General features: G+C 69.9%; 2 protein-coding genes across 3 annotated transcripts; both read left to right on the plus strand.

Annotated features, from left to right (window-relative positions):
• Nucleotides 1-568: 568 nt before the first annotated feature.
• Nucleotides 569-6,964, plus strand: FES (FES proto-oncogene, tyrosine kinase). Its single transcript, XM_075713851.1, is given in 20 exon segments — nucleotides 569-691; nucleotides 1,465-1,629; nucleotides 1,727-1,900; nucleotides 1,974-2,070; nucleotides 2,500-2,683; nucleotides 3,015-3,152; nucleotides 3,265-3,384; nucleotides 3,467-3,530; nucleotides 3,532-3,590; nucleotides 3,660-3,846; nucleotides 3,944-4,021; nucleotides 4,251-4,460; nucleotides 4,793-4,915; nucleotides 5,130-5,183; nucleotides 5,354-5,472; nucleotides 5,707-5,801; nucleotides 5,917-6,040; nucleotides 6,172-6,329; nucleotides 6,543-6,665; nucleotides 6,816-6,964. Coding segments are annotated over 20 exon segments (2,538 nt in total). The 3' UTR covers nucleotides 6,959-6,964.
• A 1,833-nt stretch (nucleotides 6,965-8,797) lies between these two features.
• On the plus strand, nucleotides 8,798-17,739 carry MAN2A2 (mannosidase alpha class 2A member 2). 2 transcript variants are annotated; one of them, XM_075713656.1, is made up of 23 exons: nucleotides 8,798-8,929; nucleotides 9,108-9,362; nucleotides 9,513-9,657; nucleotides 9,787-9,958; nucleotides 10,736-10,863; nucleotides 11,018-11,191; nucleotides 11,523-11,709; nucleotides 11,797-11,974; nucleotides 12,167-12,369; nucleotides 12,688-12,870; nucleotides 13,067-13,181; nucleotides 13,392-13,459; nucleotides 13,632-13,797; nucleotides 14,095-14,331; nucleotides 14,439-14,561; nucleotides 14,661-14,775; nucleotides 14,857-14,990; nucleotides 15,103-15,244; nucleotides 15,775-15,912; nucleotides 16,332-16,333; nucleotides 16,654-16,842; nucleotides 16,961-17,071; nucleotides 17,535-17,739. In XM_075713656.1, the coding sequence occupies exons 1-23, from the start codon at nucleotides 8,798-8,800 to the stop codon at nucleotides 17,685-17,687; spliced, it is 3,450 nt and encodes a 1,149-aa protein (XP_075569771.1). In that variant the 3' UTR covers nucleotides 17,688-17,739. The 2 variants fall into 2 exon arrangements, with proteins under 2 accessions (XP_075569771.1, XP_075569770.1); XM_075713655.1 differs by having other exon boundaries at nucleotides 15,775-15,908; nucleotides 16,256-16,339.
• The last annotated feature ends 3,658 nt before the right edge of the window (nucleotides 17,740-21,397 follow it).

Below are 21,397 nucleotides of genomic sequence, written 5' to 3' on the forward strand. Positions count from 1 at the left end.
AGCAGGGGCATGGGGAAGGGGCTGGGACAGGCGGGACCAGGCACGGCTGAAGGGGCTTTGCTGGGGCAAATGCCCCGCGTGGGGCCAATGCCCCGGCCAGGGAGGGGGGCACGGCTGTGCCGCCCTCGGGGAGCAGCCCCGCGTGCACGGCAGAGGTGACGCTGCTGGTTTTGACCCCATACTTCTTCCTCCTCCCCAGCACTGTCCCCGCGGGCCCCAGCTGCCACGGAGCTTGGGGCACGCTGAGCCCTCCTGCCTGCTTTGAACGCGCTTTGCAAGGCAGATCGTGTGGGATGCGGGGCGGCAGCTGTGCCTCGGGCTCTCCCTGCGGGGCCAGGGCTGAGCTCAGGCTCCCCAGGGGCAGGGGACCACCGCCGGGGCGAGGAAGAGCCCTGGGCTCCGGCAGAGCCGGATCATGCCGGTGCCAGGCCCTGGTGCGAGGCAGCCGGGAGAGGGGCGGCGGGGCTGGGGGCTGCCCAGCTGCGGCGGAGCTGCGTGCCGGCGTCGGCCCCGGGGTGCAGGGACTGGCAGGGAGGGGAGGAAGGGCAGGAAATCTCGCAATGGCTGTATGGTCAGCACCGGGTTTCCTGTTCCTCTCCAGGAGCCGGAGCTGCACCAGGTCCAGACTGCGCCAGCCCCAGCCCTGGGAGGACGCCAGCGCCAGCCCGACAGCGGGGACCTCACGGCACACGCAGGTTGGAGGGGCCGAGCCCCAGCGGGGCGCTGGCAGGGACAGGGGACCCCTTTGCGGGGCTGGGGGGGGGGTCCCAGCCTTGGTCCTCTGCGGGGTCGAGGGCTGTGCCAGGGGACATCCTGCCCTGCACAGAGACACGTCCCAGCACCCTCCTGCTCCTGCTGCGCCCTTGCCGCGGAACAGGGCACCCTGGGACCACAGCTGGGACCAGTTCAGCTCCCAACGGCAGTGCTGGAGTCCCGGGTACTGGGACACGTCCAGGCTTGGCACCTTTCTCCGGGGCTTGGCGCCCTGTCCCCCTCTTGCCAGCCCCCCAGCCGTGCCCTGGCCCCCGGGAGCTCCCCCATCCCAGCGTTCCGGGCTGCCCCTGCTGCGGCCACGGAGGTGACTGCGCTGACGGGCAGGACAGGGCCGGAGCTGCCAGACTGCGTGGGGCCAATGCCCCGGCCAGGGGGGGCACGGCTGTGCCGCCCCCGGGGAGCAGCCCCACGTGCACGGCAGAGGTGACGCTGCTGGTTTTGACCCCATACTTCCTCCTCCCCAGCACTGTCCCCACGGGCCCCAGTTGCTGCAGGGCTTGGGGCACGCTGAGCCCTCCTGCCTGCTTTGAACGCGCTTTGCAAGGCAGATCGTGTGGGATGCGGGGCGGCAGCTGTGCCTCAGGCTCTCCCGCTGCTCTGCAGCTTCCTCCTGCCCAGGACGGCAGTGCCATGGGCTTCGGGCCAGAGCTGTGGTGCCCGCAGGGGCACAGCGCGCTGCTGCAGCTGCAGGACAGTGAGCTGCGCCTTCTGGAGCTGATGAAGAAGTGGATGTCGCAGCGTGCCAAGAGCGACCGGGAGTATGCGGGGATGCTGCACCACATGTTCTCCCAGCTGGAGAAGCAGGAGGGCCCCGGGCAGCTCCGCACCAGCAACCACAGCAGCCAGATTGGGGAGGTAGGGATGCCCCGGCGCAGGAGCGTGCCCCGCAGGGTGCGGTGCAGTGCCGGAGGGTGGCCATCCCCGCACCATGCCTGACGCCCCGTCCCCGTAGTCCTGGTGGGTGCTGGCGAGCCAGACGGAGTTGCTGAGCCAGATCCTGCAGCGTCACGCAGAGGAGCTGGCAGCGGGGCCGCTGGCCAAGCTGAGCCTGCTCATCCGCGACAAGCAGCAGCTCCGCAAGTCCTTCAGCGAGCAGTGGCAGCAGCTCAGCCAGGAGTACACCCGGGTACGAGGGTCCCGGTGGAGGGAGCAGGGGTCCTGGCCCAGTCCCGCTCCCCTGACGGCATCTCCCTCCCCAGACCACGCAGCAGGAGATGGAGAAGCTGAAGGCGCAGTACCGCAGCCTGGTGCGTGACAGTGCCCAGGCCAAGCGCAAGTACCAGGAGGCCATCAAAGGTGTCTGCCAGCCCGTCCCCGTCCCTGTCCCCATCCTGCTGTGTCCCCTCCCAGCTCGCCCCAGCCCCCAGGAGGTCAGGGATGGCTGGAGCTCCCTGTGCCCTGTGCTCCAGAGCTGGCAGCACGGGGAGAGCCCAGCCTGGCCCCCGGGGAGCCGGGCAAATGTCCTGTGGGCTGTGGGCCTTGGGATGCGCTGCTCTGGGTTGGGAGCTTCCCTATGCACGAGGAGGTGTGGTGTGAATGCCCTGGGCCCCAGTCCCGGCCCCCCGCCTGCCCCCAGACCCCTTCCCCAGCCCCATCACCCCCCCAGCCCCTGCCCCAGCCCCGCTGGGTGCCCGTGCCCCTCGCTGGCTGCTCGGGGGAACGTGCTGCGGCGCTGGGACTGGCGGCACAGCGGCGGTGGGTGTTTTCCACGGCCTCTCCCCCCAGACAAGGAGCGAGACAAGGCGAAGGAGAAGTACGTGCGCAGCCTCTGGAAGCTCTACGCCCTGCACAACCAGTACGTGCTGGCCGTGCAGGCAGCCACACTCCACCACTACCACCACTACCAGCGGGCGCTGCCCACTCTCTACCAGTCCCTCTACAGCCTGCAGCAGGAGATGGTCCTTGTCCTGTAAGAGCCCTGGCTGCCCTGTGTCCCGCTGCCCACCCTGCGCCCCGCTGCCTGTCCCTGGGCACCCCCATGGCCCCTGAGAACCGGCGGCGCTCCCTCCTCCTGCCAGAGTCCCACCAGCCACGTGCACCTTCCCTACCCCATCGCCTGCAGCCGTCACAGTGACGCCCCGCAGCACCACGCGAGATGCGGGGACTGAGGGCACGAGCCAGCGGGATGCGGGGACCAGGCAGGGTGGCAGGGCTGGGGCAGGGGTGGTGGTGCCTGGCCGCAGGGGCCCTGGGCTGGGGGCACAGGAGCCCAGCAGCCCCCAGCACCCACGTCCCCGCAGGAAGGAGATCCTCGGGGAGTACTGCAGCATCAGCAGCCTGGTGCAGGAGGACGTGCTGGCCGTGCACCAGGGAATCGCCAGTGCCATCAAGGCCATCGACCCGGCCACCGAGTACGATGGCTTTGTCCAGAGCCACAGGTACAGCCCCGCGTGGCTGCAGCCCCTTGGCTGGGCACAGCCCTGCCGATTGCGGGTGCCAGCAGCTGGGCACGGAGCAGGTGGGAGGCAGAGCCACTCTGGGTACCTGCAGGTATGGCTCCGAGGTGCCACCAGCTGTGTCCTTTGACGAGAGCTTGCTGGAGGAGACGGAGAGCCTGGCGCCGGGGGAGCTGCAGCTGAACGAACTGACCGTCGAGAGCGTCCAGCACTCGTGAGTGGGGCTGGGCGGTGGGCAGGGGCTGCTGCTGCTGGCTGCGCAGCTCAGCACCATCCAGCATCTGCGTCTCTTGCAGCCTGACATCGGTCGAGGAGGAGCTGGCGGCTGCCATGGAGGCTGTGAGCAGCAAGGAGCAGCGGGGTGCGGGAGCTGCAGGCGGAGATCTGGGGCGAGGAGCAGGGCCGGAGCCCCGGGGAGCGGTGAGGTGTGGTGGGCGGGGGGCGAGGGGCCGAGGGCAGCAGGGGCTGACCGCCCTGTCCCGTTCCCAGGGTGCACTTGCTGGGCAAGCGGCAGGGGCTGCAGGAGGTGCAGCAGCAGCTCGAGGGCTGCCTCTGCACCCAGGCCAAGCTGCGGGCGCAGCGGGACCTGCTGGCTGGGAAGCTGGAGCAGCTGGGCACCGGGGAGCCCCTGCCCGCCCTGCCTCTGCAGGAGGACCAGCAGTCGGTCTCCTCCGTAGTGAGTCCTGCCCCACCGAACCCCGGGAGCCGCAGAGCTGGGGCATGCCGGGCTCGGATTGCCCCCTGCCCAGCGCACAGCTCACGCCTCCCCCCAGGAGCAGGAGCGGAGCGGGGCCACCGTGCTGGAGACCCTCAAGAACCACATCTCGGGCATCTTCAGCCCCAAGTACTTGGTGAGTTCCTGGGCACCTCCAGCCACCCTGCCCTCCTGCCTGGCTGCCTTGCCGAGCCTCCCGGCCCCTCGGCACCCCCTGCCCTCTCCTCTCCAGCCCCACAGCCCCCTCCCCTCCATGCTCCAGCCCCTCCAGCCTTTGCCCCCCCCCATCTACTGCACCCTGCCCTGGGCACAGCTTCCAGGCACCGCTGCTGCCCATGGCTGTGCTCATCCCTGTCTCCATCCAGCTGCCGCCCCCCGTGCCCCTGATCCCAGAGGTCCAGAAGCCGCTGTGCCAGCAGGTCTGGTACCACGGGGCCATCCCACGCTCAGAGGTGCAGGAGCTGCTGAGCTGCAGCGGGGACTTCCTGGTGCGGGAGAGCCAGGGCAAGCAGGAGTATGTGCTCAGCGTGCTGTGGGATGGGCAGCCCCGGCACTTCATCATCCAGGCTGCCGACGTGAGTGACCACAGGCGGGGAGAGACGGCACGGGCCGTGGCTCTGCAGGCATGGGGCCCCCGGTGCGAGTGCGCGGGATGTGTGTGTGCGGTACGAGTCGCGTGCACCCGTCCTCACACAGGCCAAGCATGGAGTGCAGGGCGCGAGCCCTGCATTGTGCGTGTGAACTCCCACTCACGTGTGCTTGCTGTGCCCAATGTGCATGCATGTCCTGCGCCGTGTGTGTGTACGCGTGCACACTCATCCATGCGCGCACACCCGTGCACTCCAGCCCTCGTGAGCGCACCCGTGCGTGCGTGCAGGCATAACCCCTCAGCCTCTCCTCCTGGCAGAACATGTACCGGCTGGAGGGGGAAGGCTTCCCCACCATCCCACTGCTCATTGAGCACCTCCTGCAGAGCCGGCAGCCCATCACCCGGAAGAGCGGGATCATCCTGTCCAGGGCCGTGCCCAAGGTGACAGCAGGCAGTGGGGAGGGGGACGAGTCCCCTGCGCATGGGGCCGCCCTGCCCGGCCCCTTCTCCTGCCCGCGGCTGGGCTGGGAGCCCCAGGCACGCTTCTCCAGCCAGACGTGGGGCTGCGTGAGAGGGAGCTGCAGGGGCAGGGGGGGATGTGGGCCTGGAGTGGGCTGGGGGACGGCTCACTGCCTTCCGTGTCCGCTCACTGCAGGACAAATGGGTGCTCAACCATGAGGACGTGCTGCTGGGGGAGTGCATCGGCCGGGTGAGTCAGGGTGCTCTGGTTCCTGCCTGCGTGGGGTCTGTGGGAGGGCAGGGCTGTCTCACAGGGTCTGTGGGAGGGCAGGGCTGTCCCCACGGGGTCTGCAGGAGGGCAGGGGTTGCCGCAGGCCATGCGGTGGCAAGCTGGGCTGGTGCACCCATGTCTTTTGGCAGGGTAACTTTGGAGAGGTGTTCAGCGGCCGCCTGCGTGCTGACAACACCCCCGTGGCTGTGAAATCCTGCCGGGAAACCCTCCCGCCTGAGCAGAAGGCCAAGTTCCTGCAGGAAGCCAGGTCTGTGCGGCTGTCCCCCTTGTCCCAGCCTGTCTGTCCCCCTTGTCCCAGCTTGTCTGTCCATCCTCAGGAGTTGGGGCTGTTCAAACCCCGCTGGAACTGCAGCATCCTTGTGCTGAGGGCTGTGTCCCCGGGCCAGCTGGGTAGAGTGTCCTGGGGATGGCACGGAGGTGGCCGGTGCCCAGGGTAGCCGGGCTGCCCACGTGCTCACGGTGCCTGTCCTTGTCCCCGCAGGATCCTCAAGCAGTACAACCACCCGAATATCGTCCGGCTCATCGGCGTCTGCACCCAGAAGCATCCCATTTACATCGTCATGGAGCTTGTGCAGGGTGAGCGGCCCCATCCTGCAGCCCCCACGCTGCCGGGGCAGCCCGTCCGTGCGTGTGCAAGCTCGCCACGGCGTGCCGGGGTAGCTGCCCGCCAGCTCCACAATCCTGGGTGCAGGGGGGGACTTCCTGAGCTTCCTGCGCAGCGAGGGGCCCTACCTGCGGGCGAAGGAGCTGATCAAGATGACGGAGAACGCTGCCGCCGGTATGGAGTACCTGGAGAGCAAGCACTGCATCCACAGGTGGGCTGCGGCGGCGTGTGTGTGCTGGGCAGGGCAGGGTGAACCTGCAGCCCTTCTGCCCCTCGTCCCGTGCCAGGCAGAGGTCCCTGGGGATGGCCGGGCGTGCGGCTGACGGCTCTGGGCTGTCCCAGGGACCTGGCCGCTCGCAACTGCCTGGTGACGGAGAAGAACACCCTGAAGATCAGTGACTTCGGGATGTCGCGGGAGGAGGAGGGTGGCATCTACGCTTCCACGGCAGGGATGAAGCAGATCCCCGTCAAGTGGACCGCCCCCGAAGCACTCAATTATGGTACGGGATGGAGCCAGGCATGGCTTGGCAGCCCCATGGGACAGATGGGACCTAGGAGTCCAGGGCACACCGTCCTGCTCCCATGCGCCTGGTCCTGGGGAGGGAGGCAGGGAGAGCCGGGGCACCCCAGCCCTCGTGAGCGCGGGCACAGCCAGGGCAGCGGTGCCATGGGTGTCCCCAGCCACCAGCATCCATCCCGCCCCATGTGCCCAGGCCGATACAGCTCCGAGAGCGATGTCTGGAGCTTCGGGATCCTGCTGTGGGAAGCCTTCAGCCTGGGCGCTGTCCCCTACCCCAATCTCAGCAACCAGCAGACGCGAGAGGCGGTGGAGCAGGGTAAGGGACATGGCTGGGGTCTGGCTCTCGAGGGCCACTGCGGGGTTGTGGGACCAGCACTACCAGTGGGCCGTGGAGCCATGCCCATGGACGGGGCCGTGTGGGGCGAGGGGCCTGGGCTGCCACGTCCCCATCCCTGCCGCCCCCCAGGCGTGCGGCTGGACCCCCCTGAGCAGTGCCCCGAGGAGGTGTACCGGCTGATGCAGCGGTGCTGGGAGTACGACCCCCGCAAGCGGCCCAGCTTCAGCACCATCCACCAGGAACTCATCAGCATCCGCAAGAGGCACCGGTGAGGGGGAGTGCCGGGCTGAGGGCAGCACCCCGCCAGCCCCACTCAGGACAGCACCGTGTGCCCCGGACCCATCCCGCCGGCAGCATCCGTCCCTCAGGCAGGGCCTGCCTGGGAAGTGGGTGCTGTGGGGCGGCTGGACGTGGCTGTGCCCCCTCCCCAGCCCAGGGCAGGGGGCTCCTGCACACCCTGGGGACACGGCACCCACGGCACCTGCCGAGCTTGATCCTGCGCAATAAAGAAACAAGCTCTGCAGCACCGCATCTGCGAGGGGTACGGGGGGGGCACAGACCCCACGGGAGCCAGCATGGCCACGCGCCCACGCTGCACCCGGGGCAGGGTGCACCGGGATGGCAGGATGGCACACCGGGATTGCACACTGGCACCTCGACCCGGCCCAGGGGCTATGGGGGGGGGGATGTCCAGGTGTTCCCCTGGGGCTGTGGCTATGGGGGGATGTCCAGGTGTCCCCCCGGAGCTATGGGGGGATGGCCAAGCCTGCCCTGGGGCTATGGGGGGGGATGTCCAGGTGTGTCCCCGGGGCTATGGGGGTCCCGGCCGGGTCAGCCCCCGGGGCTATGGCTATGGGGGGATGTCCAGGTGTATCCCTGGGGCTATGGGGGGATGGCCAAGCTTGCCCCGAGGCTATGGGGGGGGATGTCCAGGTGTCCCCCCGGGGCTGTGGCTATGGGGGGATGTCCAGGTGTCCCCCCGGAGCTATGGGGGGATGGCCAAGCCTGCCCCAGGGCTATGGGGGGATGGCCAGGTGTGTCCCTGGGGATGTCCAGGTGTGTCCCCGGGGCTATGGGGGTCCTGGCCGGGTCAGCCCCCGGGGCTATGGGGGGGATGTCCAGGTGTGTCCCTGGTGCTATGGGGGGATGTCCGGGCCTCTCCCCGGGGCTGTGGGGGTCCCGGCCGGGTCAGCCCCCGGGGCTATGGCTATGAGGGGATGTCCGGGCCTCTCCCCGGGGCTATGGGGGTCCTGGCCGGGTCAGCCCCCGGCGCTGCGGCGGGGCCAGCTCGGCCCCGGGAGCTCGGGGGTCCCGGCCGGGTCGGTGCCGCCCCCGCGGCCGCCCCGCTGCGCTGCCCGGCGGAGCCGCCTTCGGCGGGGCGGGCGGCGGGGCCGGGCCCGGGCCCGGGGCGGGGCGGCGGGCGGGGCCTGGCCCATCCCGGCCGCGGCAGCCGGCGGGCCCGGGGCGGGCGATGTGAGGAGCCGGGCCGGGCCGCGGAGCCGCCCAGGGTAAGAGCGGAGCGGCCGCGCCCCCGGAGCCGTCCCCGGCCCGGCCCTCGCCGGCTTCGGCCCTCCCCGGCCCCGGCTTCGGCCCTGCCCGCTCCCCTCCCCTCCCCTCCCCGCGCCGGGCCGCGGCCAGAGGCCCCGGGCTTGCCCGGCTCGGCGGGGCCGCCGCGGCCTGCTCCGGCTCCGGCTCCGGCTCCGGCTCCGGCCCCGGCCCCGGCCCCGGCCCCGGCCCCGGCCCCGGCCCCGCGCCCCGGGGCCCGTGCTCCCGCCGGCGCCGCTCCAGCCCGGGCTATAAATACCCAGCGCCGGATTAAGCGATGTAGGACGCGGCGGGGCCGAGGAGGAGGAGGGGGGGTGGCGGTGAGGGGCGGCAGGTTGGGCAGGTAGGCAAGGGCAGGGCACGGGAGCACCGGGCTGGGCTGCCCGGCCCCGGGTCCCCCGGCGAGGCTCAGCCCCCGGCGAGGGCAGGAGGCTCCGTCCCGTCCCGTCCCGTCCCTCCCGGTGCCCCGTCCTGCCCCGGCGCCCATCCCGTTCTCGGCCCCGGGGCTGTCAGGGGCAGCGGTGCCGCTCTGCCCCGGCGCAGGTCTGTCCCTGCGGCCCTCCGGGATGAAGCTGAAGAAGCAGGTGACAGTGTGTGGAGCTGCCATCTTCTGCGTGGCTGTCTTCTCCCTCTACTTGATGCTGGACCGGGTGCAGCACGACCCCGCGCGTCACCAGAGCGGGGGCAACTTCCCCAGGGTGAGTGGCGGGGCTGTGGGGACGGGCGAGAGGGCCAGGGCTAGTGGGAGCCAGCCGGCACAGCCTGAGGCCATTCGGTTGCCTGGGCCGGGGCTTGTTCCCTGCTGGTGTCAGTGGGGGACGGGACCTGCCCGGCAAAGGGCACCAGAGGCTCTCACGGTGGCATCTGTGCCCCCAGAGTCAGATCTCGGTGCTGCAGAACCGCATTGAGCAGCTGGAGCAGCTGCTGGAGGAGAACCACGAGATCATCAGCCACATCAAGGACTCGGTGCTGGAGCTGACAGCCCACGCGGAGGGGCCGCCAGCGTTGCCGCACCACACGCCCAATGGCTCCTGGGTGCTGCCCCCCGAGAGTCGCCCGAGCTTCCTCTCCGTCTCCCCACAGGACTGCCAGTTCGCCCTGGGGGGCAAGGGCCAGAGCCCAGACCTGCAGGTGAGGGGCCAGCGTCTCGGCCCAGCGGCTCAGAGCCCACCTCTGCTGGCGCGAAGGGTCCGTACCAGGGCGTCCCTGGGGTCCTGGCCCTGTTCTGTTGGGGGTCTCTCAGTCCAGTGTCCGCCCTGAGCCCCGTTTCCCACCCGGCAGATGCTGGCTGTGTACTCCCTGCTGCCCTTTGACAACCAGGATGGTGGCGTGTGGAAGCAGGGCTTTGATATCACCTATGAGCCCAATGAGTGGGACACTGAGCCACTGCAGGTGTTTGTGGTGCCGCACTCCCACAACGACCCGGGTGAGCAGTGGGCGAAGGCGGGGAAGGGCAGGGGAAGGGAAGGGAAGGGCTAGCCCAGCCCCTGCCGCCCCGCACTGCTGGCGGGGAAGGGCTGGGCCGCACGCAGTGACCCCCCACGTGTGCTGGCAGGCTGGATCAAGACCTTCGACAAGTACTACTACGACCAGACGCAGCACATCCTCAACAGCATGGTGCTGAAGATGCAGGAGGACCCGCGCCGGCGCTTCATCTGGTCCGAGATCTCCTTCTTTTCCAAGTGGTGGGACAACATCAGCGCCCAGAAGCGGGCTGCGGTGCGGAGGTAGGGTTGCCTGCCTGGCTCCGGTGCCCAGCACGGTCCCTGCCCAGAGGCAGGGCGCTGCGGGAGGCGCGCCGGCTGTGAGCATGGGGTGCATGAGGGAAGGGCCCTGGGGAGACGGCGGCTGCCCTGGCTGCAGTGCAGCGTCTGTGGGCTCTGCGCTGCTCGCCGTGGGGTGCCCTGGCACTGCCAGCAACCTCTCAGTGCTGCCAGATGTCAAAACCACAGTGGTGTGTGGTGAGAGCCAGGGTGCTGCCAGCACTCGGGTCTCTGCAGCAGGGCTCTGAGGGGCTGGGGGAGGCAGGTCTCGCCGTGCGCTGCTCCCTGTGCTTGTGGGGCTGGGAAGCTCCCTCTCGTTGCTGTAACCCTGAGCACTGCTGCAGAGGCTGAGTGGTGCCAGTGGCCCAGGGCACCCTCAGGGGGTGGGAGAGCTGGAGAGCAGGACTGTGTGGTGGGAGAGGGCCCCCTTGTCAGCCCCCTGCCCTGGGAGGGCTGTGGGTGGAGGACGGAGGGAACACGGGCTGCAGGGCACAGTGGAAGGTGTTCGCCTGTGTGGGGACGGGCTCTGGCTGGGGCCTCGGCCAGCGTGGTGCTGCAGAGCGATGTCTGTCCAGGGCTGCGTGTGGGGACAGCGTGGGCACTGCGCAGCAGCCGGTGGTTGCGGAGGCTGCGGGTGGGACCCAGGTGGCTTCAAGATGGGGTCGAGGCTCTGCTGTGGGCACGCGGCTCGCCGCTGGGCTCTGCCCGGAGCCAATCGCATCTCCTGCGTCCCCCTTGCAGGCTAGTTGGCAATGGGCAGCTGGAGATGGTGACGGGTGGCTGGGTGATGCCTGATGAGGCCAATTCCCACTACTTTGCCATGATCGACCAGCTGATCGAGGGGCACCAGTGGCTGGAGAAGAACATCGGTGAGAACTGGGTGGGATGCTGGGCAGGAGGGGCAGGGTGCTGGCTGGGGGTCTGCTTGATGTGCCAGTGGGTACCCCCAATCCCTGGCAGGAGCCTGCTCATGGGAGGTGCTGCCGGGCCCAGCGCGGGGCTGACGGGTGTCTGTGCCCCCAGGCGTGACGCCCCGATCGGGCTGGGCTGTCGACCCCTTTGGGCACAGCTCCACCATGCCCTACCTGCTGAAGCGCTCCAACCTGACGGCCATGCTCATCCAGCGTGTGCACTACGCCATCAAGAAGCACTTCGCTGCCACGCAGAACCTGGAGTTCATGTGGAGACAGACATGGGGTGAGGGGCTGCCGGGGAGGAGACCACAGAGGGGGCCCTGCCGGGGCGGGTGGCAGCAGGGAACAGCTACCGAGCAGCTGTGCGTGAGTGCCGGGAGGCGATGGCTCTGCCCTGCAGCAGTTTTGCCTTGCGGGACAGCCGCAGGGTGACTGCCCCCTGTTCCCGGTGCTCCGGGGAAGGCTGCTGTGCTCTCTGGGCTCCAAGCCCACTCGTGTGCCAGGTCTGCTCTGCCCCAGCAGCTGTCCCCACGCCCAGGTGCCCGTGGGCACCCCTGCTTGGGGATAGGCAAGGGAGAGCCATTGCTGGTGCTCATCTGTCCTTGCTCCCACAGACCTGGACGCCAGCACCGACATCTTCTGCCACATGATGCCCTTCTACAGCTATGACGTGCCCCACACCTGTGGGCCAGACCCCAAGATCTGCTGCCAGTTCGACTTCAAGCGCCTGCCGGGTGGCCGAATCAACTGCCCGTGGAAGGTGCCCCCCCGAGCCATCACTGATGCCAACGTGGCGGAGCGGTGAGTGCTGCAGGGGCAGGGGCAAGTGGCTCTGAGCCCCATGGCCCTGCCTGGGAGCCAGCCTCATGCCCTGGCCCCCCACGGCAGAGCCCAGCTGCTGCTGGACCAGTACCGCAAGAAGTCCAAGCTGTACCGCAGCAAGGTGCTGCTGGTGCCCCTGGGAGACGATTTCCGCTACGACAAGCCGCAGGAGTGGGACGCCCAGTTCCTCAACTACCAGCGCATCTTTGACTTCCTCAACTCCCGGCCCAGCCTCCATGTCCAGGTACGTGCAGGGAGGTCCGGGGCAGCACCGGGGGCCGGGGGGAGCAGGGCCCCGCACACGGAGGTTGTGGGGAGGCCACGTGCAGAGCCTGGTCGGAGGGTGGGCAGTGCCGGGAGGGGCGGTGGGAGCCTCCGGCCGCGGGAGCCACAGCGGTTCCCCGTTGTGCTCAGGGCTGCGCGTGCCATCCCGCAGGCGCAATTTGGGACGCTCTCCGACTACTTTGACGCTCTGTACAAGAAGGTGGGCATTGTGCCGGGAATGAAGCCACCCGGGTTCCCGGTGCTGAGTGGGGATTTCTTCTCCTACGCGGACCGGGAGGATCACTACTGGACAGGCTACTACACCTCCCGGCCTTTCTACAAGAGCCTGGACCGGGTGCTGGAGGCCCACCTCCGGTGAGGGGAATTGGGCTGGGCCCGGGGCAGGGGTTGTGTGCGGGGGGCACAGGCAAGGGTTGGCGGGGCAGCACCCAGGAGCCCTGGCAGTCCCCCGGTCTGCGCCCGGCCGTGCTGGGGGGGCCCCAGGCAGTGCCAAACCCTTGCCCAGCACCAGGACAGCGTGTGCCTGTGCATGGAGCGTGCATGGGCTGGGCACCGTTGGTGCGAGGGCGGGCTGGGCTGGCCGCTCCTCCTCTGCCCTCCGTCCTGGCGCTGCTTGGCCCGGAGCATTGGGGTGCCGGAGCAGGGACCCTCGGTGACCCTGTCCCTGCGCAGGGGGGCAGAGATCCTGTACAGCCTGGCGCTCGCCCACGCCCGCCGCGCTGGCGCCGACGGCAGGTACCCGCTCTCCGACTACGCCCTGCTGAGCAACGCCCGCCGCAACCTGGGCCTCTTCCAGCACCACGACGCCATCACCGGCACCGCCAAGGAGGCCGTGGCGGTTGACTACGGAGTCCGGTGTGTGCAGGGGGCCGGGGCGCAGCCCTGAGGGGCCTGTCTTGGATGGGGGCGGGTGGGCATGGGGCTGGGAGCGTGGTTGGGTGGGGGGGGTCCCATGGGGCTCATCTCCCGGGGGGATGTGGGGAGTGTTGGGGGGGACGTTGGGGCAGGACAGGGGGACGGTCCCAGGTGGGTCACTCTGCCTGTACCTCAGGCTGCTCCACTCTCTCACGAACCTCAAGCGTGTCATCATCAATGCTGCGCACTACCTCGTGCTGGGGGACAAGGACGCCTACCGCCACGACCCCGCTGCACCCTTCCTCGGCACAGTGAGCGGCACCCTGCCTCACGGCTCCCCGCGCCCCAGCATGCTGGGCCATGCTGGGGCAGCTGTCCCCATGTCCCCCGGGTGCACAGCCCTGCCTGCCCGCTTGGTGCTGGCTGGGGGCCCGGGGAAAGGGTCCCTGCCTGTGCCGCGTCCCTGGGCCGGCTGGCAGGGGTGGTGGGTGCAGCCTGGCTCTGACTGCTCCTCTCCCCAGGATGACACGCGCCCCAACCAGGACTCCCTCCCGGAGAGAACCGTCGTCAAACTGGACGCCTCGCCCCGGTAGGTGCTGCCTGCCCTGCTCTCAGGGCTTTTGGGGCCATGGAGGGGGCAGCGAGGGGGGTTCCTGGGACTCTGTGAAGCACTGGCTGGGCGCACGAGGCTCGTGGGTGGTGTGGGGCACCCGAGACACCGTGGGGCTGGGGTGGCCATCCCTGTGTGACCCTACCGGCAGGTTCCTGGTGGCGTTCAACCCGCTGGAGCAGGAGCGCCTGAGCGTCTTGCCAGTGCTGGTGGACTCCCCGCACGTGCGTGTGCTCTCCGAGGAGGGACAGCCCCTGCCTTCGCAGCTCAGCCCGCACTGGGGCTCCGCCACCGACACGGTGCCTGACGTCTACCAGGTATGGGGTGCCCCGGTGCCACTGCCCACCCCATCCTCGGCCTGCACAGCCCCTGCGCGCCAGCCTCCCATCCTCACACACTGCCCCCATGGCAGGGACACCCCGAGAGCCCTCCTCTGTGGCAACGAGTGTCCCCGCATCCCAACGCAAGCTCCAACTGCTTGCAAACCCCTGGGTCTCCATGCACGTCCCGCCTCAGCGGAGGCCCTAGAAGTGCTGAGCCGGGGTCTTTGCCCTGCTGACAGCCAGCAGGTCCCCACTCGCCGGCTGCCCTCCTGCTCTCTGTGCTGCCCGCAGGTGTCTGTCCTGGCCCGCCTGCCTGCGCTGGGGCTGCGTGTGCTGCAGCTGCACAAGTCCTTTGACGGCCACGCCACGCTGAAGTCCTCCGTGCGCCTGTACCTGCACGGCCGGGACTTGACCGTGCGCAAGCAGGAGGCCGTGCCTGTGCATGTCTTCCCGGCCACCTCCGATGACTTCTGCCTGGAGAACCAGCACCTGCGGGCCTGCTTCTCGGGACGCTCAGGCCTGCTGCAGGCGAGTGCAGGGGTCTGAGGGGTGGCGTGGGGGTGAAGGAGGGGAGGGGGACACAGTGCTGCCTTGTGCAAGGTGTGCTGACGGCTGTGCTGGACTGTGCCCCACAGAGCATCCGCCGAGCTGGGGAGGAGCAGGAGCAGAGGGTGAGCAGCGAGTTCCTCATCTACGGCACCAGGACCTCCAAGGACAAAAGTGGAGCCTATCTCTTTCTGCCTGATGGCGAGGCCAAGGTACGGGGACTGCCTCCGAAAGGCAGCTGGCAGCCGTGCCCACGGCCACCTGAGAGTCCTGCAGGCAGCAGCCTCAGCGCAGCCCTCTTTCCCCCACAGCCCTATGCCCCCAAGGACCCCCCAGTAGTGCGGGTGACGGAGGGACCCCTCTTCTCAGAGGTCGCCAGCTACTACCAGCACGTCCAGACTGTGGTGCGGCTTTACAACGTGCCAGGTGAGACAACATGGGGCTGTGCCAGGGAGGTTGCGGGGCGATGCTGCCCGCGGGGCCCAGCCCCTCACTGCCTGCCCGCAGGGGTGGAGGGCCTGTCCCTGGACGTGTCTTGCCTGGTGGACATCCGTGACCACATCAACAAGGAGCTGGCCCTGCGCTTCAGCACGGACATCGAGAGTGACGACGCCTTCTTCACGGACCTCAATGGTTTCCAGGTATCCGGCAGCCTGGGGGGGACAGCAGCTGCTCACGGGGGGACAGTGCCTGCCATCCGGCACCAGGCACTGCGGAAGCCACCTCCAGCCACTGACCTCTGTCCCTCGGCAGATCCAGCCCCGCAGGTACCAGCAGAAGCTGCCGCTGCAGGCCAACTTCTACCCCATGCCCACCATGGCCTACATCCAGGACACGCAGAGCCGCCTGACGCTGCACACAGCCCAGGCCCTGGGGGTCTCCAGCCTCAGCAGCGGTGAGCCGGCCCCCCTGGAGCCGTGGGTTTGTGCCTTGGGGGGGCCTGCCGCAGGGCTGGGGCTGGCCCCTGGCAGGGGATGCTGGGGAGGAGGGTGCTGCAGGGTGGGCGCAGGGGGATGCTGGGGAGGAGGGTGCTGCAGGGTGGGCGCAGGGGGATGCTGGGGAGGAGGGTGCTGCAGGGTGGGCGCAGGGGGATGCTGGGGAGGAGGGTGCTGCAGGGTGGGCGCAGGGGGATGCTGGGGAGGAGGGTGCTGTAGGGTGGGCGCAGGGGGCGGGTGCTGCAGGGTGGGCGCAGGGGGATGCTGGGGAGGAGGGTGCTGCAGGGTGGGCACGAGGATGCTGGGGAGGAGGGTGCTGCAGGGTGGGCGCAGGGGGATGCTGGGGAGGAGGGTGCTGCAGGGTGCCCTGGTCCTGCTGTCTCTGGGGGCTCCCCGGCTGCCCCCAGTCCTGTGGGAGCATTTCCATGCACGCCGTGCGGGGTGGCTTGCTGGTGTTAAAGCCCGGGGCGCTGGGACCCGCTCTCTGCAGGCCAGCTGGAGGTGATCCTGGACCGGCGCCTCATGCAGGATGACAACCGGGGCCTGGGCCAAGGGCTGAAGGACAACAAGCGGACCTGCAACCGGTTTCGCCTCCTCCTGGAGCGCCGCGCCACTGCCAACAAGGTGCGTGGGCTGTGAGGCCACGGGACCGGGGTCGGGCACGGTTCCGCTCACCTGGAGAGCCCAGCCCTGCCTCGGGACCGACCGAGCAGGGTGGAGGCGTCTGCAGAAAGCCACGCGTGCTGCTGGGTGCAGGGTCTCCTCCCCTGCTGTCCCGTGGACCCCCGGCCGTCGCGCTGGCACTGCGCAGGGATGAGCCGTGCCTGGAGCAGGGGGTTGTGGGGAGGGTGCGACCGTGGACTGGGGTCTGTCCCGCAGATGGGGTGCAGAGCCACACTGCCCTCGTCATCGCAGTGTTCTTGTCCCGTCCCCTCGCTGTTCTCTATGTGTGCGCCATGTCGCCCATTCAGAGCTCCAGCTTCTTTTCCAAACTGGCCTCCATGTTTAAAGCCTTGGGCTTCCCCGGCGCCAGGACTGGCAGCCTAGAGGTAACGGCCGGCCTGGCCACGCTGTCTCTCCCTGTCTCGTGCACTAGCTGCTAGCGACTAGCCTAGCCAGGCCCCGTAGTCTGACCATCGGCTAGGCGGGCTCCACGCAGGCTGCCCAGCCAGCAGCCACCCTCCCCGTTTGGGCGCTGGGGAGGAGGTCATGCCTGGGTGGGTGCAGCTCTGGGTGCGCTGTGCTGGCAGGTGCCTGTTCTCCGAGCGCTGCTGGAGAGGCTGCAAGGAGCGGGAGGCCCCGGGGGCCCTGTCCAGCCCCTGCCGCTCCCCTGGGCTGCGCTGACCTGCATGCTCTTTGGCCCGTGCAGGATGGCCGCCCCATCAGCTTCCCGTCCCTGCTGAGCCACATCACCTCCATGCACCTGAACGCCGAGGCCCTGGTCATGCCCGTGGCCCAGGAGAAGCCGGCCCCGCCAGCCCTGCGCTCATTCATGCCCCTTTCCATCACCCTCCCCTGCGACTTTCACATCCTTAACCTGCGGATGCTGCAGGCAGAGGTGAGCTGCGCCCCGTGAGCAGGGCGGGCACGGCCCTGGGGCAGTAGGACTCTCAGGGCTGGGGGTCTCGCACCCGCCGTCCCCAGCATCGCACCTCACACTCCCGTCTCCCTGGCAGGATGATTCGCTACCCTCGGCCGAGGCAGCCCTGATCCTGCACCGCAAAGGCTTTGACTGCAGCCTGGAGGCCAAGAACCTGGGGTTTAACTGCACCACCAGCCAGGGCAAGGTAAGACCGGGCTGCCGCCTTCGCCCACCGCTGGGTCAGAGCCAGGCTGGGGCCCCCAGCACGCCTGGCACCACGCCTGACTCCTGTGCTTGTGCCAAGCCGGGGTGGAGGCTGGAGGGGGCCCCCCAGGTCCCCCAGCACCAGCGTCCCAAAACCGGTGGCTGGTCAAGAGTCCCACAGCGCAGCATGCGGCCCCCGCTGTGCCCCTTGCCCAGGCAAAGCTGGAGGATGTTGGTTTCTCATGAAGTGCATCTGGAGCCATCTGTGAGCCCTGCATCCTCCAGCGAAGAAGGGCAGGGCCTGGGCTGGGCTGGGTCAGCGCGGTGCCCGGGGTGCTGTGGGGGGCTCGTGGACCGGCTGCTGGCACCGTGCGTGTGGGGCTGCCCCGTGCACAGGGCTGCGCTGCCCGGCACCGCATCCCACCCACTTGGGACACCCGCTCTTCTCCCTCCTCTCTCCCTAGCTGGCCCTGGGCAGCCTGTTCCAGGGGCTGGAGCTGGGCTCCCTGCAGCCCACCTCGCTGACCTTGATGTACCCGCTGGGCACGGCCTCCAACAGCACCAACATCCACCTGGACCCCATGGAAATCGCCACTTTCCGCATCCGCCTGGGGTAGCGTCTCCCGGAGCGGGAGAGGAGCAGACTGGCTGGGCAGCATGGGAGCAGCCGCTGAGCCCAGCAGCACCAGCACGGCCTCGGAGAGGCTGGGCCAGCGGGCCTGTGGCAGGCAAGCGGGCGCTGGGCAGGAGGTGCCGGACTTGCAAAGGCTGCTGCCTTCTAATTTATTAGTCCTGTGTTCTCAGATAGATTTCAGAAGTGAACTGCTGTGGCAGGGCTGCTGGGTGCTGCCTGGCCGTAGAGGCCACGGGCCAGGCACTGCTCCGAGCAGAGCACGGCTGGCAGGGGCAGCCGGCAGGATGGGCACAGCTGCCCTGCTGCGTTCGCATGGCTGCCCAGGAGGGTGCCCACCCTGGCGTCTTGGGGCAGGGGCCTGCGCTGGGCTCCCCACAACCCGTGGGGCAGCACGGGGGCTGGCAGGAGCTTGGCAGGGTTGGGGCAGCTGGCCGGGGAGGTGCTGTGGACTGGAGACTGAGCTCGCCTGGAGCTTGTAGGAAACACGAGACTGTTTCAAAGTGCCTCGGTCTGTCTGGTTTGTGATTCTCGCGTTGGTTGCGTGGGGGAGCGGGAACAGTGCTCCATGGGGAGACGGGGCAGCACCCTGAGGCAGACTGGGAGCCGTGGCCAGGGCCAGTCTGGGTGCGCTGGCTGCCAGGGCTGTGCCGTGCTCTGCTCCGTGGGGTCCCTGCCCTGCGGTGCTCCCGGGGCCGAGCTGGGCGTGCGGCCCCGGATGCGTGCGAGAGGCCGGTGGCACGGCCAGCCCCAGCTGTGCTCGGGAACAGGCAGCGCCTGGTGCTGGCGGGAGCAGGGTGCAGACCAAAGTTAGGCAGCTCCCTGTGCAGGCAGCAACGCGGGTTAAGCACGGGAACAGCTTCTCCCAAATTTGATGCCTTTAGCCCCCTTTAGGTGTGAGTGTGGCAGCCTGGTCTCCCTTGAGCTCTTGGCGGCCGAGGGGCAGGTGCTGGCAGTCACTGGGGACCCCCTGGCACCCCAGGAAGGGGGCCTGGCCCAGCAGGGAGGGGATAGGGGGACATCGTCTGTTGCAGCACTCACACGTGCACCCCTGCGCTGCTGGGGCCAGCGCCTGGCGCAGCAGCCTCCTGGGGCTGAAACGCCTGCGGCTGCTGGAGGAGCCGGACCCCAGCTCTGTGCCCAGGGCCGTGGGGGGCTGCCAGCCGTGCCCAGCTGGCCGGAGCAGGCTGAGACAGAGTGGGGCGAAGCCCTCGGCCAGTGGCCAAGGTGCCCAAGGAGCCCGGCCTGCGATGCCCCAGGGGCTGCAGGAACCACGTCACCAGCAGCATCCTCCCGGTTGCTGTGGGGACCGCAGCGGTTGCCACGCTCCCCTGGCCCTCTCGGGGCTAATTACCGCAAAGGGGTGCCAGCAGACGCAGGGAGGGCCGGGCGAGGAGGTGGTGCTGGCTGAGCTTTGGCATGGTTTCCCACGCAGCCCTCCAGCACAGCCCGTGTCCCATGGGCTCGGCTGCGGCCCCGCGCGCCTGCAGCCCTGAGAACGGGCAGAGTGGACCCAGCATGGACCAGCCCTGTCAGCTCAGCCCCTCGCACTGCCCCGCGGACAGCCTGGCACAGGGCAGCATGGTGGGGCAGGACCCCCAGGCCTGGTGCACAGCTGGGGGTGCGAACACGCTGCGGGGCTGTGCCGGGGAGCGGGGGGCCGAGGCCCTGCACCGGCACAGTGTGCCGCGGGCGGCTCTGCCGGAGCCGGGCTAATGGCATGGCTGGCGGGGGGCCAGGCTGCTGGCGCAGGGCCCGCTGCCCACCAGGGCCGGGCTGCCAAGGGGCTGCGGCATGAGGGGCTGCGGCACGGCTTCCCTGCCCGCAGCCCCGGGGCCCAGCGCTCGCCCCATGCCCCCAGCCTGGCCTGTGGCCCTTGCCCGCAATGCCGGGACCCCCAGATGGGCCGAGATGTGGCCGGTGGCCCCGCTGCGGGGTGGGGAGGGCACCTCCTGTCCCGCACTTGGCCCCCGAGCAGCTCATTAGCGATGCTCCCGCCTCCCGCCCTGGTCCCTGCGGAGCGGGCAGTGAGTGCTGGAGGCTCTAATGGCTCCGAGCGGCTCTTGATGGGCCGTGATGGAGGCGGGAGCAGGAGGGGCTGTGGTTTCTGCCTCTGTCAGAGCCAGAGCTGCCTCTGCCCAGGGTGGGCTGAGAAGATGCTGGGTGGGTTCCTGCTCCGGCTGCTCCTTGCCACGGCTCTGTGCCCCGGCCTCCTTGGGACAGGTACAGCCCCGCTCCTCCTGCTCCCTGAACCTGTCCTCCCTGTCCCTGCTGGGGCCTCGCCCTTTGTGGGCTGCTCCCAAATGGCCCCCGATGGAGGCTGGGGGGTCTGTGGCGGGAGGCGGTGGTCCGCGCTGGGGATGGTGGCCCAGGCGTGGCAGTGCTGGGGCTGGTCCCGCTGCAGCACATCTGTGAGGTGAGAAGTGCTGTCCCCGCGGGGCGGTGGGGAACGGGGATGGGGTTCTGCATGGGGAGATCGGGGCTGGCCCCGGGGGCTTTCCCCTCCCCTCTGCCGCCATCACACTCCTCACCCGCGTTTGCGTTTGCCCTTGCCGGAGCAATGGCGAGCGCTGGCGGTCACGGCAGCAGGTGGTGCCGGGTAGGGCTGTGCTCGGCCGGTGCTGCCTGTCGGGTTGGAGCCCAGCCGTGACCTGGGCCCACCCCAAGGGCCGACCCGGGGGCTCCTGTGCCGTAGCAGCGAGGCCCCACGGCGCCGGGGTGCTCCCAGCCCGTCCCTGCTGGGGCCGAGGAAGGCTCCGCTCCACAGCATCCCTGCCACAGGGTCACCTCGCTGGAGCCGGCAGCCTGTCCCACCGCCGCGACGCAGGGGCGAAGCCCAGCACGTGCCCCGTTCACGGGCTTCGCGGCACCCCGCAGCGGGCGGCTGAGCCCCGGCGCTCACCACGTGCCCGCCTGCTCCTCGCCACAGTCTCGCCGCAGAACCCGCACCTCTGCGAGGGCTACGCCGGCCCCGATGGCCGCTACCACCCCGGCTTCTACTGCCCGCGGCTGACCGACCCGGCCGGCCACCGCTACTGCTGCCGCCTCAGCCCACGCGCCCTCAAGTCCTGCTGCTCCCAGCTGACTTTGGAGGCCCTCACCGGGGTGAACCTCTCCAGCCTGGCCGGCCCGGGCTTCCTCCGGTGAGCGGGGCCGCAGCCGGGCCGCGGTGCTCAGGGCTGCGGTGGCTGAGGTGCTCGGGGGTGGCAGGGGCTCCCGGCACAGCCCCGGGAGCTGGCGTGGGGTCACCCCCGGGGCCCAAAGCTGGCCCTGGCTGGGCCCTGCCTGGCGCAGGGGTGGCGGTGGGGGGGCTCCATGGCTGCCCCCTCCTGAGGTGCCCCCCCCCCCCCCGCAGGAACCCGCTGGCCCTGCCCTTCGTGGGGCTCTACGGGCTCCTCGTCCTCCTCCTCATGGCCGTCGACCTCTTCCACTTCTACCGGACCCGGTGCTGCCGCCTCGGCCGCCGCCTGCCCCGCGCCCGCCGCCCGCCCTGCGGCCCCCCGGGGGGGCGCCAGCCCCGCTCCCGGCCGCCCTGCAGCGCCCGCTCCCCCGGGGGGCTCCCGCCGCCGCCCCCCGGTGCCCCCGGCCCCACGCCCCCCGGCCGGGGCTGCTGAGGGGGGCGGCGGGCGGGGCGGGGGTCCCGGGGGTCCCTGCCCGGGGCTGCGGGGGGGGGTGGGACACAGGCGGGTGGGGGGG

This window comes from Pelecanus crispus, chromosome 7 (genome assembly GCF_030463565.1).
Source record: "Pelecanus crispus isolate bPelCri1 chromosome 7, bPelCri1.pri, whole genome shotgun sequence".
NCBI lineage: Eukaryota > Metazoa > Chordata > Aves > Pelecaniformes > Pelecanidae > Pelecanus > Pelecanus crispus.